Source organism: Telmatherina bonti, assembly GCF_933228915.1.
Source record: "Telmatherina bonti genome assembly, chromosome: 3".
Classification (NCBI taxonomy): Eukaryota; Metazoa; Chordata; class Actinopteri; order Atheriniformes; family Telmatherinidae; genus Telmatherina; species Telmatherina bonti.
In genome coordinates, this window is record NC_136621.1 from 13,787,608 (window position 1) to 13,805,178 (window position 17,571).

The 17,571-nt window shown below is 36.9% G+C and overlaps 1 protein-coding gene across 1 annotated transcript; it reads left to right on the top strand.

Annotated features, from left to right (window-relative positions):
- Window positions 1-12,417: 12,417 nt before the first annotated feature.
- sp6 (Sp6 transcription factor) lies at window positions 12,418-13,341 on the top strand (the record flags this gene model as incomplete). Its single annotated transcript, XM_079264371.1, has 1 exon — window positions 12,418-13,341. The coding sequence occupies one exon, from the start codon at window positions 12,418-12,420 to the stop codon at window positions 13,339-13,341; it is 924 nt and encodes a 307-aa protein (XP_079120497.1).
- Between the last annotated feature and the right edge of the window lie 4,230 nt (window positions 13,342-17,571).

The window sequence follows — 17,571 nt, forward strand, 5'->3', positions numbered from 1 at the left end:
TATCACTCATCACCACATTATAAATAAATTAAATCCTAGTAATCCAAGTTATGTGTCTTCTCACACATAACTAATCTAGTTATCTTGTTCCTACCTATCAACAAACCTTGACTAAGAGTCATGTTTTAGTAACAAGGAAACTTGTTTTCTTTAAGGCCTAAACACTGTGTTGTTATCACTTTTAGTGAGTTTGGACAAAAACTGGAAACTGGATCAAAAAACTTGAAAATACATAGTCCTGAAAGATGAAATCACGTTATAGTATTGACTTTATGTCTGCATAGAAAACAGAGAAAATGTGTTGTAGGCAATAAGAATTGCCATTATTTGGATAAAGTCTGCAAATGTGAAGTTTACTAGAGCAAAACACCAGAGATAAAAGTGTTACATCAACAAACAGGAAACCACAGCACAGTTTGGGTGTACACCCAAAATCACACAGCATAATCTGATATATTTCATTAGATAATAGTAGTAGTCTGATTAAGATGAATCAGATTAACACTGTCAGAAAAACACAATGCCATGCAGCAGTGAGTATAAATGAAAAAGGGATTCCCTTGTAAACTATTTCGCAGGCTCATCTGCTCCCACATTAGCAGCTAACTCTAAGTCTGTGAGCACCACCACGTTACATTATGTACTCCGAAAGATATCCAATAATGTGCATAAAAATGCAGACCAGATATTTTTAATGTCACATTTCAGATGCAGATTTGTCCCAGTTGAAGGTCACATAAATGACTCTTTGCCACCATTGGATGCATTGATGGTTTAGCAGTCAAGCTAAATATTGTGGTTTATGTGTTTTTGCTTTTTTTCTGTACCTTAGTTTCATTTTAGCCTTCGGTCTTCTGTTTTTTTTTTTTTAGTTTCTTGTCTTATTTTGTAGGGCCAGACCCTCATTTCCTGTCCATCACACCTGTTTTAATTGCTTATTTCTTTCACCTGTTCCTCATTAATTATAAACGTATGAGTGTGAATCGGCAATTTGATCAAGCTACAATTATATCTTTATTTTTTATTTGATTTAATTTATTTACACAGGCAACATGCTGACATGCAAAAGCTTTTATAATTTAAACTGAACAAGAGTTATTAACTGTGAGTGAATCAGGTAGCTGTTTAAAGCTTATTGAGACAGCTTGGATACATAGATTAAAATAATACACTATGTTAAATATTAACAGTCATGAGACAGTCATGGCTCACACACATATCACATATTTTCTCAGAAAATGTGAGTGTAGGATGTTATATAGTAATATGTTGTGGTTATGTAAATGTAGAGTCTGAAGAGTCACAACTATCAGATAATTTTATTATCTCTAATCGTTTCTTTGTTCATGAATTAATAAGAGCATTAGTAATAGAATTTACATTTAATTATCAATCGATCAGGTGTCCTGTGGTTGCAGCTCAATGTATATTTATTAATCAGTTTAATTTTTAGCTGTTTTTTTTTATTTTTTAACTATTATTTATATTCAAATATGAATTTGATAGATAGAGATTTCATGTTTACAGATATCTCAAGCTCAGTAAAAATCTGATTTCAATTTGATTCGATTTAGGATCCACCAATCAAATTGGAATGATATCACGCTCATTTCCATTTGTATCAAAAACCTGAGTTTATTCCTGAGTTCAGATATGTAAATTAATTTATTTAATTTTTAAACATTATTCTTAGAGTGGAATAGCAATAAACAGAAAATTACATGCTCGAGAAACTCGAAATACAGCCTTTTTTAAATGTGTTTTTTTAAAGTTTTGTAACAAATTTTGCATTTTGGATCAATATTATTGGCTCATTGATAACTTGACAGACATATTGATGTAGATTGATGTATTACTTTTACTTTATTATTTATTCCAGACACATCGGTCCATTTCAGCAAATAATAATAAAAAACATAAAAAAACCCCACACATTCATGTATAGACCCATAGCCTATATATACACACACACATAAATATAAAAACATCCGTAAAGACAGACATTCATTCCAACAGGAGAAATACCTTGTTGGAACCCCTATTAGCTGTATACCCCTTGGTTTCTATTATTCTGCTAGATCATTGTTGTTTTTCCCATTTTTTCTCTCAGTGTCTCAGTTTTCTCCATTAAACCCTGGACTATTGCACTCACCTGCCTCGGCAGTGCACATTTGGAGCCATTTCTTCCCTAAAACCGTGACAGTTTGTAGATGATAACTCACCTCCACATCCTGTGGATTTTAACACTTTCGGAGTCACTCTCCAAACATGATTTGATAACCATTGATCATTTCAGGTATGGCCTCTTCATTCTTAAAATAATACTTAATTTTTTTCTCAACATCCACGTGAAGGAAAACAAATCCTGAAATATACTGTGAATCCAACATCTTTCATTATGTAGCCCATCTGGCACATAGATAGGCAATATATGGATCTATGAACACCTACTAATCATAGGAATTAATTACTAATGATGTAGGAGTGAGATAATTAGCCTGTGATCATGCATTGGTTGTGCATGCGAAGGAAACCGCAGTAGTGTGTGTTCATGTGTGTGTTAAAAAGGCTGGTGTATTGATGTCCTGCTGTTGGCATCTGATGCAGTGCTGCAAAGCAAAACAGTTGCTGATTGACGTCTGTGGCCAAAAACAAACAAATAAAAATTTAGGTGTTTTTTTTATTATTTATTTAAGTTTCTGATTGCAGAAATGCACATAATGTCAGTGTGTGGTAAAAACTGGTTTAGACGTTCAGAGTTTTAACTTATATAGGACGCTTTTAAATGTTTGTCTCAGTTGAGTTGATTGTGAAACGCAATCAAGGAAAAACAACAACATTTAATCGATTGTTTGTCTCCAAATCTCCAAACCAGAAGTTGTAGGGGTTATAAGATGGCATCGCCGTCATGGTCTGCTTTCTGGTTTGGAGTTTCTGTGAGTTTGGTGCATTTGCGCTCTGTCTTGTTTTATTTTGTGCTTTTTTTCTTTGTGTACTCTGTTTTACTTCATGCTCATCAGCTGACCTGGGTTTAATAGGTTAACTCCCTTCACCTCTTTCTTATTGTTATCACTGTATTTGTACTCCTGTTTCAGTTTCTCCTTTTCATATACCCGATGTGTTTCTCTCATCTTTATCTTTGTAAGTGGTTAAAGATGCCTTATGTGACTTTCCATCCTTAAAACTCTGCGTTCCTGGCTTGTTTTACGGCACAGTGATGTTCATTTTGTACGTTCTTGGAGCCGTCATTGCCCAGCAGCATCACAAGACCAGGGACACTCTGTGATGTCTGAGCCGATTTTTGCTTTATGAAACATGTAACACACCAGCAAGCAGATATAGACACACTGCTGTTTTGAACACACACTGTGGCTGATTCAGCAAAGAAACGTAACACCTTATTGGGAGAACAGAAAGGTAGTGTGGAAAAAGGGACAAAACAAAAGAGACTGTTCACACTGAAGGCAAGTCTGATGTTTTTGCATGTGATCCATATCTGGTCATTTCATAACATTCTGAATGGTACAAACCAAATTTAATTCACTGCAGCTGTCTGATGGATGTTTTTAGGGAGATCTGTAAAGGCAGTTACAGTACGCTAATGAGGATAAAAGCATGCATCAGTCTTTTAATCCTCAATATGCAGTGTCGAGTGATAGAATTCAGGTCTGATGCACTACCATAATCATATGACCCAGAAGACCCAGAAAGAATACACCAGAGCTCATTTTTACGTGTAATTTTATTGTCCATACCTCTAAAATGACTCATTTTGCATCAGCGTATTGGTATTGCTGTCATTTTAAAAAGTATTTAATCTAATATTTTGACTTGCTGATATTAAGATTATTGATGCACCCATCCAGTGGTGTAGTGGTCCCTCAAGAAGTGGGTATACTCTAATTTGTTTTTTTTTCTAATGACAAGAAAAACAAAAGTAGCACAGAAAAACAATTTTAAAAAAAAAGAGACATGTAAGACTACTTTATTTAGTTTACCTCAAAATCCATCAGTATATTTGCTCATTGTCACATAATTTCTGCTCTTTGGTTAAAGGGAGGAAGAGTTATGAAATGACTAAAGCAGTACTGACAAACAGACTAGAGAGAGACAGACTTATAGACATATATACATATTTCTTTATAATGTCTATGTTCAGGCTATAGTTAACGCAGATGATGGCAAACTGCACCAGCGTAGCGTTGGTAACCTTAGCTGGGCTGCTGGTTGACATAATTACATGTGTAGGGACGTCTGTAACTGTAAAAGCAGCATCACAGGGGGTTTAGAAGTGGGTATGTGCAATGCTAAGTGAAAAAGAAGTCGGTGTACTCCGTATACTTTTCACAGTAAACCAGAAATCTATGCTTTTAAAACCTCGTGTCCAGACTTCTGTTAGTTCTTTCAGTCTGACTTATGAGACATGCAAAAAGCTAAAGCCATGATTTTAACAGCTAAAAGGAAAAACCAGCACATTAATCCAGTTTTGGTTCTTTTATATTTGTTACCAGTGAGATACAAGATGGATATTTCAGAATAAATGTAAGTTTTTATAGACTGGGCTCATTTATTACTGAATTGTGCTCTGAAGGTGTGTTGGCAATTCGGATTTAGCTTTGGCTTTTTTTTTTTTCTTTCTTTTTTTTATGTAAACATTTTATGTTTATTTGAATCAAATGGTACTCTCCAGTAAATGGCATATTGTGGTTTCCTTTTTCCAACCAGTATATGTAACCAGATGCTGGTCAAAGGTGCTGCAGCAACAGATCACAGAAATTCACTGGGAACTTTGCTGGATGGATGACAAAAGTAAATATGACTTCAAATGAAAACTCCTTGTAAGAGTGTCTAAAGAACCACAAACATTTTCATGCAAACACAAAGTCATGCACAAGAGAAACTATATGTAAGCCGAGACCGAACTAAAAACTGTCAAACAAACTATCAAAACACAGTTAAATCATTAAGAGAATTTGTAACCCACCTATGTGATATTACACTATAATTAAATGCTATTTAGATGACTCCTTCTCATTGTTTTGCATTGTATTTCAGAGGAAATATGCTTAACTATTTAAAACGGTCTGTAAACACCATTTTGACAAGGTGTGTGGTCTTCAGCTGAGCTCTGCGACATGACACATTAGATTTCATCCTGATTTAAGAGGCATTGAAACTGCAGTTTTAAATGCTCTGTGAGAATACTTGAGTTTTCTCAGACTAAAACGTTTTCATTTCATAATCTCAAAAGATTTTATTTTGTAGCAGATTTGTTGCTGAATCTGGACAAATAAAGTTCTCATCGAAAAGACACTTTCTCATCTAAAGTCTGGAAGATGTGCTTCCATTATATGACCGTGGTGTAATCAGGTCAAACTCAGCATTCACAAAGTGCTGCTTCAGAGAAAAAGGAGCTCAGTGGGTAGGAAGTCACTTCCCGCCGGCCTGTCTGTGGTCTGTGTTTGCAAGTTGATTTGAAGCTGCTCCACCAACATGCTGCAACAGGAAAGGAATTAACTCAAAGAGGAGACCAAATTAAAAAAAAAAAAAAAAAAGAGAGAGCGAGAGGGGGGACCTCAAAGGAAAAAGATGTTAGAAAACAATTAAATGTGTGATGCACATTTAAAGCCTCTGCTGTTAATTGAAGCCCTGATACCTAAACCTTAATAAATTGGCACAATGTGTTAAATAGTTGTTCATTATTCTCTACAAGCACAACCGATGCACGCAGAAATTTAGTTTTTTCGACAGGTACGGAGTCGAGATTTGTGTAACAGTATTCCCGTTTCATCCGAAGGTAAACCGGCTCTCAGGAGGGTCTGACAGATGCATAGCCTGCAGTCACTCAGCCGTCCAAGTCCGTGCCACAGTGCTTTAAAATTTTAAGTCGAACAAACTGATGAGCCAAATGATTTATCTCACAAATAAGTCACAAATTAAATGATTTAGTATTAGAAAATAACTTGTATACATTATACCTGGCAAACAATGCAATGTTTTTGAGTAAATAAAGTTGAGGATTTAGAATAAGAACAGTATAAGTGAACTGATTTATAGAGATAAATATGTAGAAAGAATGTCTGGAGCAGAAATAAAAATCCTATCAGAAAGCTGAAATAAATGTAAAATATGTTATAAAATCTGTAACTTTACCTAATATTTATGAGTATAAGTTCTGTTAACGTTTGAATTTTATTTTTTTATAAACGTGTACATATTTCACAGACAGAGAACATAGTCAATTAGATTAATCACACACAACTTAGGATATTAATGTTCAAGTTTTTATCCAGCTGTAACAGCAAATTAACCCAAACTTAGTATATTTATTCATGCTCGCATACTTCTGTGTAGCTTATCTTTAAAAGACTAATACATTTTTATTATTATTATTATAATTTTCAGTGTATAATGAGACAAACACAACATATCATATGTAAAACATTAGAAATAAAGAAAATAAAAACTTATATGTAAATTGGCGAACTTTGGTTCTTCTTTCAGTCCACTTTGTGTTTGGACACTTCCAAGCAGACAAATTGTTTTAAAAGCAAAAGTGCTTCTTGTGCGAATGTGCTGCGAATGCGAGCGATGAACAGACAATGTGAGACACAACAGAAATGTTTGCAAAGAACCAATTTTAAATGATTTTTAGCTCTTCATCACTAGCAATGTGTCACAAAGTAACCTTGTTCTAATTATTTTAGTTGCATGCCAAAGATAGCTCAGTTTTTGGCCAGAACCCTGACACCCTGCCCTGGTAGTAGCAGGAATAGTAAACAGGTGGATTAGATAGATAGATGATATATTCTGAGGGGAAAATAGTGTTTTGCGACAACAAGGTGATTCCCAAAGAAAAATTATCACTAAAATGTGATATCTTCTGAGGAAGCTGAGGTCCTCTGTAGTTCAGGAGTGCTCCTCAAGATCTTTTTGACACACTGGTGGCACCAGTCATTTTCTAAGGAGTCGTCTGCTGAAGCAGCAGCATGTCTGACTCTGAAGAAACCGATCAAGAAGACCTGCTCTATGCCATTTGGTCCCAGTAGAGGCAGTGGGAGAAAGGCAAACACATAAGCTGTCATCCATGTTGGAGAACAACCCCACCACACACACACAGAACGGCATCGCGGAGCTCCCTCAGTGATAAATACACTCCATGTGTGAAGGAACATTATCACAGATCCTTCCTTCCTGCAGCAGTTAGACAACACACATCGCTCCCAGTAAACCAAAAACACACAATGCAGTAAAAGACACCATAAATTATTATTGTACATACTGTAAATTAGTAGCAATACATTTTCTTTTAATTTCTCCATTCTTCACTTCGTATCTCCACAATTTTCTGCTTTATTTATCACTTTCTTGTGCGGTTTTACTTCTGATCTTTCTGTCTTGTTGCTGTTGTACCTGAATTTACCAAATAAAGCTTTGCTTTATCTTATCTTATCTTATCTTGTCTTGTCTTGTCTTATCTTATCTTATCTTATCTTATCTTGTCTTGTCTTGTCTTGTCTTGTCTTGTCTTATCTTATCTTATCTTGTGTTGTCTTGTCCTGTCTGAAAACATTTGAAGAAACTGAAGAAGTGGAGGACAAATTAAGAAAGTCAAGACAAAAAATAACTGTCAATGTTATGAGATGAACAGAATCTGAAAGTGACCTCCCTCAGAAATGTCAAGATCTACTCAATCAAGACCTGACATGAGACCTGAGAGAGCCATTCTTGAGGAAGAGAAACAGAAAAGGCTGAGTTACGCCAGATGACACAACTGGACTAAACATCAGCAACAACAGGTTACATAGTGCTGAATCCCCCCCAACACCTCAGAGCTAATAATGAGATCATCTTGTCCAGAGAACAGAACAAAAGGCAGCCAACAACCAAAGAGCTATTTTGGAGTCTGAAGAACTATGTCTGAATAGCCTGTAAGGGTTTACACTGTGTTGAAGAATTAAGCTTCTTTTTCAAATTTGTTGGAACAAATGTCACCTATTTCCAGTTTGAAACACTGAATATTTTAATAAAAGTTGTGGTGGTTCCTCACCTCCAGCTGCAAAGGACTCATCCTCTCAGGTGAGAGACAGGCACGGTGTGTGCAGGAGGGGGCGGAGCCTGGAGGCACTGAAGACGCGCAGCCTATCATAAAGTTTCTCACTCCGCCGCTTACCTGCCCGACAAAGCGCTCATATCGCTACACCTGGACGCTCCGAGGTGCACACGGGCAAATGAAATACGATGAGGATTGTATTTGTCTGGACCAACAGAGACGATCTCAGACCGGATAGTTTGGAAAAGAAACGAGTCAAAGCTCAAAGAACAAACAGGTGAGTCAGAGAGTTTTATTCTGTTTTCAGCGCGACTTCCTTCACTGCCGTGAAGTAGATTTAATGACCAGACATGACAGAATAATTCATCGTTAGGGGGTTTCAGAGCAAAAAGAAATAGTTGAAGAAATATTACTCATAAAGGAAAGAAAATATAAAAAGTAAATCTGCAAATATTTTGATAAATCTTGTTAAACTTGTGCAACTTGTTGTCTGTGAATAATGAGAAAACATTAATAATAAGCTAATAATGAACAATGCTGGAACATAACATAAAAGCTTTGTTGTGGTTTTCAGGTTTAATCACATTTTGGGGAAAAACTGCAACAGAAAAAACGAGCTGTCACGTGTCATTTCCTTAAATAAAAACAACTAATTTACCTTTTCCTGATCTGTTTATTTCCTTTGAGAGTTTGGGAGTTTAAACCTTCATTATTTTATGAAAAAGAAGTAAAAACCAGACAGGAATTTGTGAACAGTATATTTTAAGGTCAAATGTCCTTTTTTTCTTTTGGAAAATGACTAAAATCCTTCTGTTTTCATTGTTTCATGCCCCCTTAAAATGCAGAAACCACTGGCAATGGGTATAACTGGCGTGAAATGAATTATTCCAAGTCAAATACAAATAATAATATAATTAATTTTTAAAAAAAAACTGCGTGGGTTTAATAAGCTTCAAATGTAATATCCATATCTGTGTTTTACATAATTGAGTACTGCATTATTGCTATTTGTATCATTAGGTTAGAAAGGCTTTCTTTAGAGATGTTAACTGTGTTTATTTATTTTACAGCATTAGTTGCATATTAAAATACAAGTCACATTTAAAGTGTTTGCTAAAGTTTTCACCATTTATATTTATATATATGTATATATATATATATATATATATATATATATATATATATATATATATATATATATATATATATATATATATATATATATCATAAGATTTTAAACACTGAAGTGAATACACACTGTTTTCCCTCGAATTAGTGTAGAGTGAAAGAATTAAACAACTTCAGTGTTTTTAATGACAGATGTGAAATAATTTCAGTTAAATTGTATTATTTAAAAATATGAGCTGATTCAATGTAAATCAATGTTCTTTGTTCTTAAGAAATTTCTTTGTTTTACATATATAAGAATAAAAATTGCGTGTAATAAATTTTAATTTAAATAAAGCACAAAAATGTGAATGGCACATATTACATCTGGTTTAATGTTCTTCATTACTTTTGTAATTTTGTATTTGGATGGTTAAATTACATGTTTCTGTCATGAGGGTTTTTGTTTTTAGAAATTTGACTTCATACTTTATTACTGACACATTTATATATAAAACTGTTAAATAACAGCAAAGCTTACAGCCCGTTTCTGTCCGTGTTCCTGAAAACTTTAGAGTATAACACACACACATATTCCAAGCCGCTTGTGTAAAGCTGGCATGAAACACATTTATGTTGTTTTCACTAAAAAAAAAAAAAAAAAAAAAAAAAAAACATAACAGGATTAAAACATAAATTAAATAAAATTTTAGGACAGAAGTTTCTAGACCTGCTTTGCACGAAGCAGCGAACAGTCGTCACACAAAGACTTCAATCATTCAGGATGTGGAGCTGTCAGTCATATATAAACTACCTCTGTGTTTAATCATGTAGTTAGAGAACAGAGAAAAGAGATTAGCACTATGTAGTCCGTATTGTAATGTAATGCTGAAACTTATGAGTTGCATCAGAGATTAAATCTGAGCTCTGAGGTTCTGGAAGATTTTCTCAGCCTGACATTGATTGTTGCTTCTGTTTGCTTTAACATGTCAAACATTTCCTTACACTTGACAGCCAGAAACATTTGATTTAGATGGAAATCTGTTTGAAGTTTGTCATTATAGACTCTTCTGACAACTCAAATGACCCCCCCCCCCCTGCCAAACTGATGGAGCTCCACTCCATCCATCTTGTACTAGAAGCAGGTTAAAACAAACTGCTTGTAGGTGCCAAATGGGTTTCCACAGACGGTCGGGTGTCTTCGTGCGGTCTGTGACGGGACAACAGGGTGATCATTACACCAGATCTATAGATTTATGAAGAAAATGGTCTTCAGATTTGGAGTCTATTGAGTATGTTTAACAATACATCTATAATTTTTAAGTTTACAGATCTGTGGTTTTTTTTATTATTAGATTATCATGTGTTACTGAATGTAATATTTGATTATCAAATGTTTAGATATATAATAATAAAAATTAATCAGTTTTTGTTCTTCCTTGTTCCTCATTGTTGGGCCTCCTTTCAGTGGCAGACTAGTAAAACGCCGCCTGCGCTGGGTCTTGGTCGGGCAGGTTTTATGACCCCCAGCTCTGTCATTGCGTTGCACCATCCACCTCCTCCTCCGCCTCATCATTCCAGGTTGCCGTGCTCCAACCCCCCCGGGCCCCTAATGCCAGCTGTTTCCTTCAGGATTTCAGATTGCTCCCAGCACTTTAGCGGACGGAGGAGGATGCTGCTGTCTTGGTTTGTTTACGGTTTCGTCAGTAAGCTCAGAGTCGGAGGGGGAACATCACAACATGCATCTGAGCATTCTCAAAAAATTACAGAGCAACAGTTCTGGCTCCAGGTTGACTTGAAATAAATCACTTTGACCTTTGACATCGAACCTTTCATTTGGGGATTCCAAACTAATTGCTTTACGATTTCATTGAGAAAACAGAGCATCTGTGAGTGGCTTTAAATCAGCCTTTGACATGAAGGAGTAATCCTCATAGTTTTGCTGTATTTACTGAACAAATTGAGATCTACTGAAGGGGACCCTTCACGGACTGACAACCCCTTTGCGTTCCACCTTTCTGTAATGGATCTACCTATCGCGCAGGGTACTGATCTCCCTCTTGTCGTTCACTTCCTGCTTCTGGACAGCATTGTACTGTTGGTATCTCAGAAATGGTATCATAACAAGCCATCTCCAGACTGAGATACCAGCATTTTAAAGCTTCAGACTGCTTTACTGTTTCCTGCTATAAAGATAATTGCAGATGTTGGAGTTTGTGATGGCGAAAGGGGTGCAGTGGAAGTCGACAAAATTGTTAGGAGGCTAAACCTATTTGGTTTTTAGTCCTGCTGGCTGGTTGTGTCTTGTCATAAACTTCCACGGACTTGTCCAACTTTAACAAGCTTCTTGTCACCTGTTAAAACCGGAGCCCCTCCTCCTGCGAAGGGCGCCTGCATGATGACGAGCCGTACGTAAGTGAGCATTCCTGAAGTGTGCTGAGGACAGGATGCAATTTCAGAGCGTGCGCCCATAATTATATGAATAAAGTAATTGTTCTCATGTTATTGTTGGACTCTCATTCTCAGGCTCCTGAATGTCGTCAGTCTGCAACTGTCGATGCTTTCTTGCCGCCAGTGTGTGAGAGGCAGGGTGTTTTACATGTCTCCTTTTGTAACTTGCCTGGGGGACTGGTGTTGTAAATCAAATGTGATTCATAAAAAAGAAAAAAAACAAAACGAGTTCATCTGTCTGCCAAGTTTCATCTCTACAAACCTCAGAGACGTACAAATAGACTTTGGCCTGCAGCCATACCTCCCTGGAACTTCTTCCTTTACCAAACTACTCTCCTGTCAACACTCCTCTTCGCTCTCGTTCCGCCCCCCTACCTCATCTACCCCCCCCACTGCTGCCGCCTCTGTGCACAGGCTGACGATGTTGTTTTCTTTGCGCTTGTCTTTGACTGTCCTCCATGGGAAGTACCTGGCAGCGGATGCATGTGGCAGGCCTCTGCCTGGACACGTCCGTCTCCCCCTCTCTTCTGTCTCACGGCCACGCAGCGTGAGAACCCTCAGTATCCATGGAGATGAGGGCTGGTTACTTACATATTGTAGACAGGAGGATTTAGGCCTGAGTGTCAGAAACATTACCTTTGCAGAAGTTAAGTAACTTGTAAGAAGGAGAGCGTAAATGTGAGACAGTGTGACTGATTCTAAGACATTGTTCTTTCTTTCGGCAGGTATTTTTAACACGGGACCATTGAACAAGTCATTGAGCAGCTGACTTCATCCACAGTCTTGTACCTGCACCAGCTGCTCCCATGGCCCACCCTTATGAACCCTGGTTACGGACAGCCCCACCTAGTGGCAGCTCAGAAGACATGAACATCCCCTCCTGGTGGGACCTTCACCGGGATGTGCAGTCGGGGAGCTGGATAGACCTGCAGACAGGGCAAGGTGTTGGTTTACCTTCAGTGAGTTCAGGGAGTTCAATGGGGCTGCAGTCTTCCTTGGGGGCTTATGGCTCTGACCCCCAGCTGTGCACCCTCCCGCCAGCTCAGCATGCCCTGGCTCACTCGTCCCATCTCTTTCCCCAGGATGGCTTCAAAATGGAGCCACTGGCCCCTGAAATGCTACAGCAGGAGACTTTCTCTTTGGAGGAACCTCAGGACACCTCTGTGACAGCTCGGCCCAAACCCCAGCGCCGTTCCTCCTCCCGAGGTGCTGGTCAGGCCGTGTGCAGATGCCCGAACTGCATCCATGCAGAACAGATGGGCCAGAGTGCTGACGACAGCAGAAGGAAGCACATGCACAACTGCCACATCCCTGGCTGTGGAAAGGCCTATGCTAAGACCTCCCACCTGAAAGCTCACCTGCGCTGGCACAGCGGGGACCGCCCGTTCGTATGCAACTGGCTCTTCTGCGGCAAGAGATTCACACGTTCTGATGAACTGCAGCGCCACCTACAGACACACACTGGTGCCAAGAAGTTTAGCTGTGCATTATGCCCCAGAGTGTTTATGCGCAATGATCACCTGGCAAAGCACATGCGTACACATGAGTCCCCACCTGGACACGGGGAGGAGAGGATAAACGGAGACGGGAGGATGGAAAAGGGCTTTGATGCTCCCACTCCATCACAGTCTTCATCAAACGTGTCTGCGTCCGACAGCACAGAGCCCCCACTGAAGCTGAAATGTGAGACTGACCCATCAGTCTCCAGCATGACGGGAAAGTCTGGATAATCTCACCACTTTCAGCAGAAACCAAAAGGTTTTTATTAATCGCTTCCCTCCTTGTCACAGAGGTGTTTTTCAAATAGAATAGAGAGAGTAGAAAAATGGGGATGGAGCAAAGATATTTGACTGTGAGTTTATCAGCTAAAGGTACTTGGTGATAACTCGAATGTGACAGTACACTGAAAAGCAGGAGTTGTATCCGCCTCTAAAATGTCCTGGGTAGTTACACGCTGCAAAAGAGGCTGAAGAGCTGAAGCTGCAGGACTTGAACTGATGCTAGAGCTCCAACAGCCCGCGGGCCAACAGACTGGGACGAGTCCAGCAGAAGATGGCTTTGTTTACAAGAAAACACAATCCGACTGGAAGAGAAGAACAAGTTGATTTACCAGCTTTAGAAAAGAAGACAGTAGTGGAATTTGTCACTATACTTGTGTAGCCTGTTGTACTGAGAGATAATGCAGCATTTTTTTTTTTAATTTAAAATGGTTAACAACCATCACAATGCCGTTTTGCTTGTATAATTTATACTACTGTGCAAAAGTTTTAATATAACCCTGATTTCTTTATACTTGGCAACCTAGCAGGCATTTTTGCTCTAATCTTCAAGTGATCTCGAAGTGGTTCTCCAAGCTTCTCTCACAGTTTTTCTTAGACATTTTCTGCTTTTTTCCCCATTTCCAGACCAGTCTTTGTAGCTGAATGATTTCAGAAGATTGTTTTTTATATGTTATGCCGCTTTACATCAACAAATCATTCAAACAAAAAAAGGCACCAAACCTCCAAACCACTGTGGTGTTGACACATGACACAAGATAGTTTGTTGTCAGCAGCTTCATACAAAGGCACATCCTCTGCTTCTGATACCCAGAGAGGTATTAGCTGAAAACTTAGCATGTCATTAGAAGGATTGTGTGTCCTTATAAAATTTGAGGAGATGAAACAAGTGGAGGAGAAAAGAAGAAGTGTCAGGATTAAAATTTAAGTTCAGCTGATGAACAAGCTGTTTGAGGAAGGGAAACAGGGGGAACAGGCTGACATATCCCACATGACACAAGAACCGGACCGCAAATCAATCCCTACAGGTCTGATGGAGGGATGAATCCTCCCCAGAACTCAGGTCTCAACATTTTTGTAGTGGCATGGAGACGTCCTGTAGCAGAACTAACACAGAGCAGAAATATCTAAAGAAAAGCTTTGGAAAGTCCTTCAAGTAGTCAAAAGAACGATTCCTAAAAACTACTTAAAAAGTAATAAAAATGATTATCTAAGGTGCTCAAACTAAACACTAACAAACTCCAAGCACCTAAGAATTCTTCAAACTTTCTTTTTAATATGTACTGTTTTTTTTAATTTACAGTACTTTAATAAAAAGAAATTCTTCAAGTTCTTTAAAACTTTTGCACAGTAATATAATATAATATAATATAATATAATATAATATAATATAATCAAATTTATGAAAAGTTCAATCTGCTACTTTTCCAATAATTCTGTGTTTCTTCACTGAAGTTTGGTGTGAAAAGCACTTGTCAGTGACATAATCACACAATAGGAGAATGTAAAGAGGTATTTGAGAAAGGATGACGCTATAAAGATAAACCCTCAAATCACAACAACCTGAGCCTGAATAATGTAAAGTGTTGAGAGATGCCCAGGCGTCCCTCCCAGACCCGGACAGGAAACACTGCCAGGTAAAGTGAATCCAAGTTTCTGCTGGAACATGTTAAGGCAGAGGTATCTGGCAACATAACAGAAAGACAAACATCCTCTTACATTCACCTTGTCATCACCACAGACTGCTGGTACTGAAGATTAAAAGCTCCACGTGAAGTTTTTTCTAAAAAGTAGATTGATGTGTAATGTGAAAGAGGTCACTTGTGGACAGATTTATCAAACAGCTCTACAGTCTCTCCAGGTGCAATTTTGTTTTAGCATTTTTCAGCTAATTGTTTGGGTTTTCTTACCCTCAGCTTTTCACTTTATTTCAGCATTTCTTCTCCTTTTAACCACTTTTTCAGCAGCAGACAGCTGCTGAATCCTTTAGAGATGTATTTAAAAACCACTTCTGATAAAGGGTAACTTTAGACTTAATACACCAAAAAGCAAAAGTTTGCTAACATGTTGGTAGAGTAATAAATAATAGACTCGTTCCTCTGGGGAGGAAAAATATCGCAAATGAGAAAATGAGAAAAATTGTGGTTAGGTGTCTGTTGGTTGGCACTACTGGGCTGTTAAATATAAAAAATGCAGAACTCAATATTCACAATAAACTCAAGACTGCTCTATCTGTTTTAGGCTCATGTGAAAGCAAATGGTTGGGGTGCTGATCCTGTCTAGATATATCTTATTTACAACTTTTCCATATATCTTCAACCCCACAACTGTTTTATTTATAAGTAAGGAATGTGTGAAGGGCTCATCCTCCAACACATTTTATGAACAGCTGCTTGGTCCAGCATAGCTGCAGCTTTGTCACATCCACTGACATAAAACGTCTTTGAAAACTCGATGTAACTCCTCTTCTGGAGAATCAGCATGTAGAAATTGTTTAGGTTACTTATTTTGGGTACAAAACTTTCATAATCAGTGCTGTATAATCAATAGTTCAGTAGCAAGCTGTGTGAGCAGATTTACACATGGACACTGTTAGGATATGTGTGTAAACCACGACAAACTTTAGGCAGATTTTTAAACGTTAGGGAGCTAGAATTTTTGGAGGCTCAAAATGCTGTATTTATGTATAGAAGATAAGATATTGAAGACAGTGCTTACAAATTAGTCAGTTATTGTGTTTTGACTAGTATTATTATCATTATTGTTATTATTATTTGCTAGTGTTCTTATGGATAGACTTATGATATTTCATTGTACTGACAATTTTTTTAATTGATTGCTGTAGTAAACTTCTTAGTTGTGGAAACTGTATGAAAATAACTTAAATATTATGGTGTAATGACCTGTATTTAATGTATGATTGTGCTTTATTAAAACAAACTAAAGAATAAAAACAGAGTTTGTGTCTAATTTTTAAGTGGTGCACACATATTGTGACATTTAACACATTTTATGTGATTTTTCACTTATTTATTTATACAAACTTAGCAGTTACTGTATTTACATCCTATGTATATGTTATGCCATGTTGTAAAGGGGACTAAATAAATATCAAATAAGTAAGTAAGTAATTAAGTCACCAAATCTATTGTTTTTACTGTCACTTATCAAACTGTATTGAAGTGCATGCTGCACGAATAAGTTTGTGAGCTGGATTTACTTTCTTCCTTAAAAGCCGAAGAATATTATGGTCTAAGTTAGAAGTGATTATGTTTTTTTTATGTTTATTAAATTTGGGTTGAGGATCTTGTTATTCAGCTTTGATTAAAAGAAAAAAAAAAAAACTTGTGGTAACGTTACAATAAAAAAAATTAAAAAAAAAAAAAAAAAAAGAAGAAAAGTCGTAATGTCCCAAACTCACATTTATACTGCAAAATTGTAATGTCTTGCATTATTAAATGCTAGCAAAGATATTGATAATGTAATAATACATTTACACATACAGTTTGTATATGTATCTATTTTATAAAATTAAATTGATTACAACATAATTACATGTTAATTGCACATAGGTGCATAACAGACAATCAAAAAGAGCTTCATACTTTTACTGTTGTGTTCAGGGACAGGTAGGCTATAAATATAACGTAACGGAAATATAATAATTCATAGCTTGAAAACAAAACAAAAGCACAGTAAACATTATACAAAAATTACCTGGCAAAATAAATCAAATTTTAGAAAGTGTGGCAAGCAATGATGCATCAAAATCTTTTTTCCCAAAGGATTTCATGGTAAAAAAAAAAAAAAAAAAAAAAAAAAATTATGTATACTTGTGCTCATATTTATTCATACCCTTTCATTAAAGAAGGAAAAAAAACAGCTGTCTGCAAAATAAGCTGAAATTGACTAAAGTAATAATAAATAAAAATTTTATGATCATTACATTACATTAAAATCATTACATTATTTTCTAATTCTGGTTCAATAGAAATATTTTTAATGAAAGCAAACAAATAACATAACTTATTACATATTACATCACTCATTAACTAATGTTTTGTTGAACAATCCTTGAATGTTTCCGCTACAGTCAGGTGTTTTCTGTTCCTCTCAGTCAGACTTCTGCACCTGTTGACAGGTATTTTGTCCCACTGTTCAACAGAAAAGTGCTCCAATTTC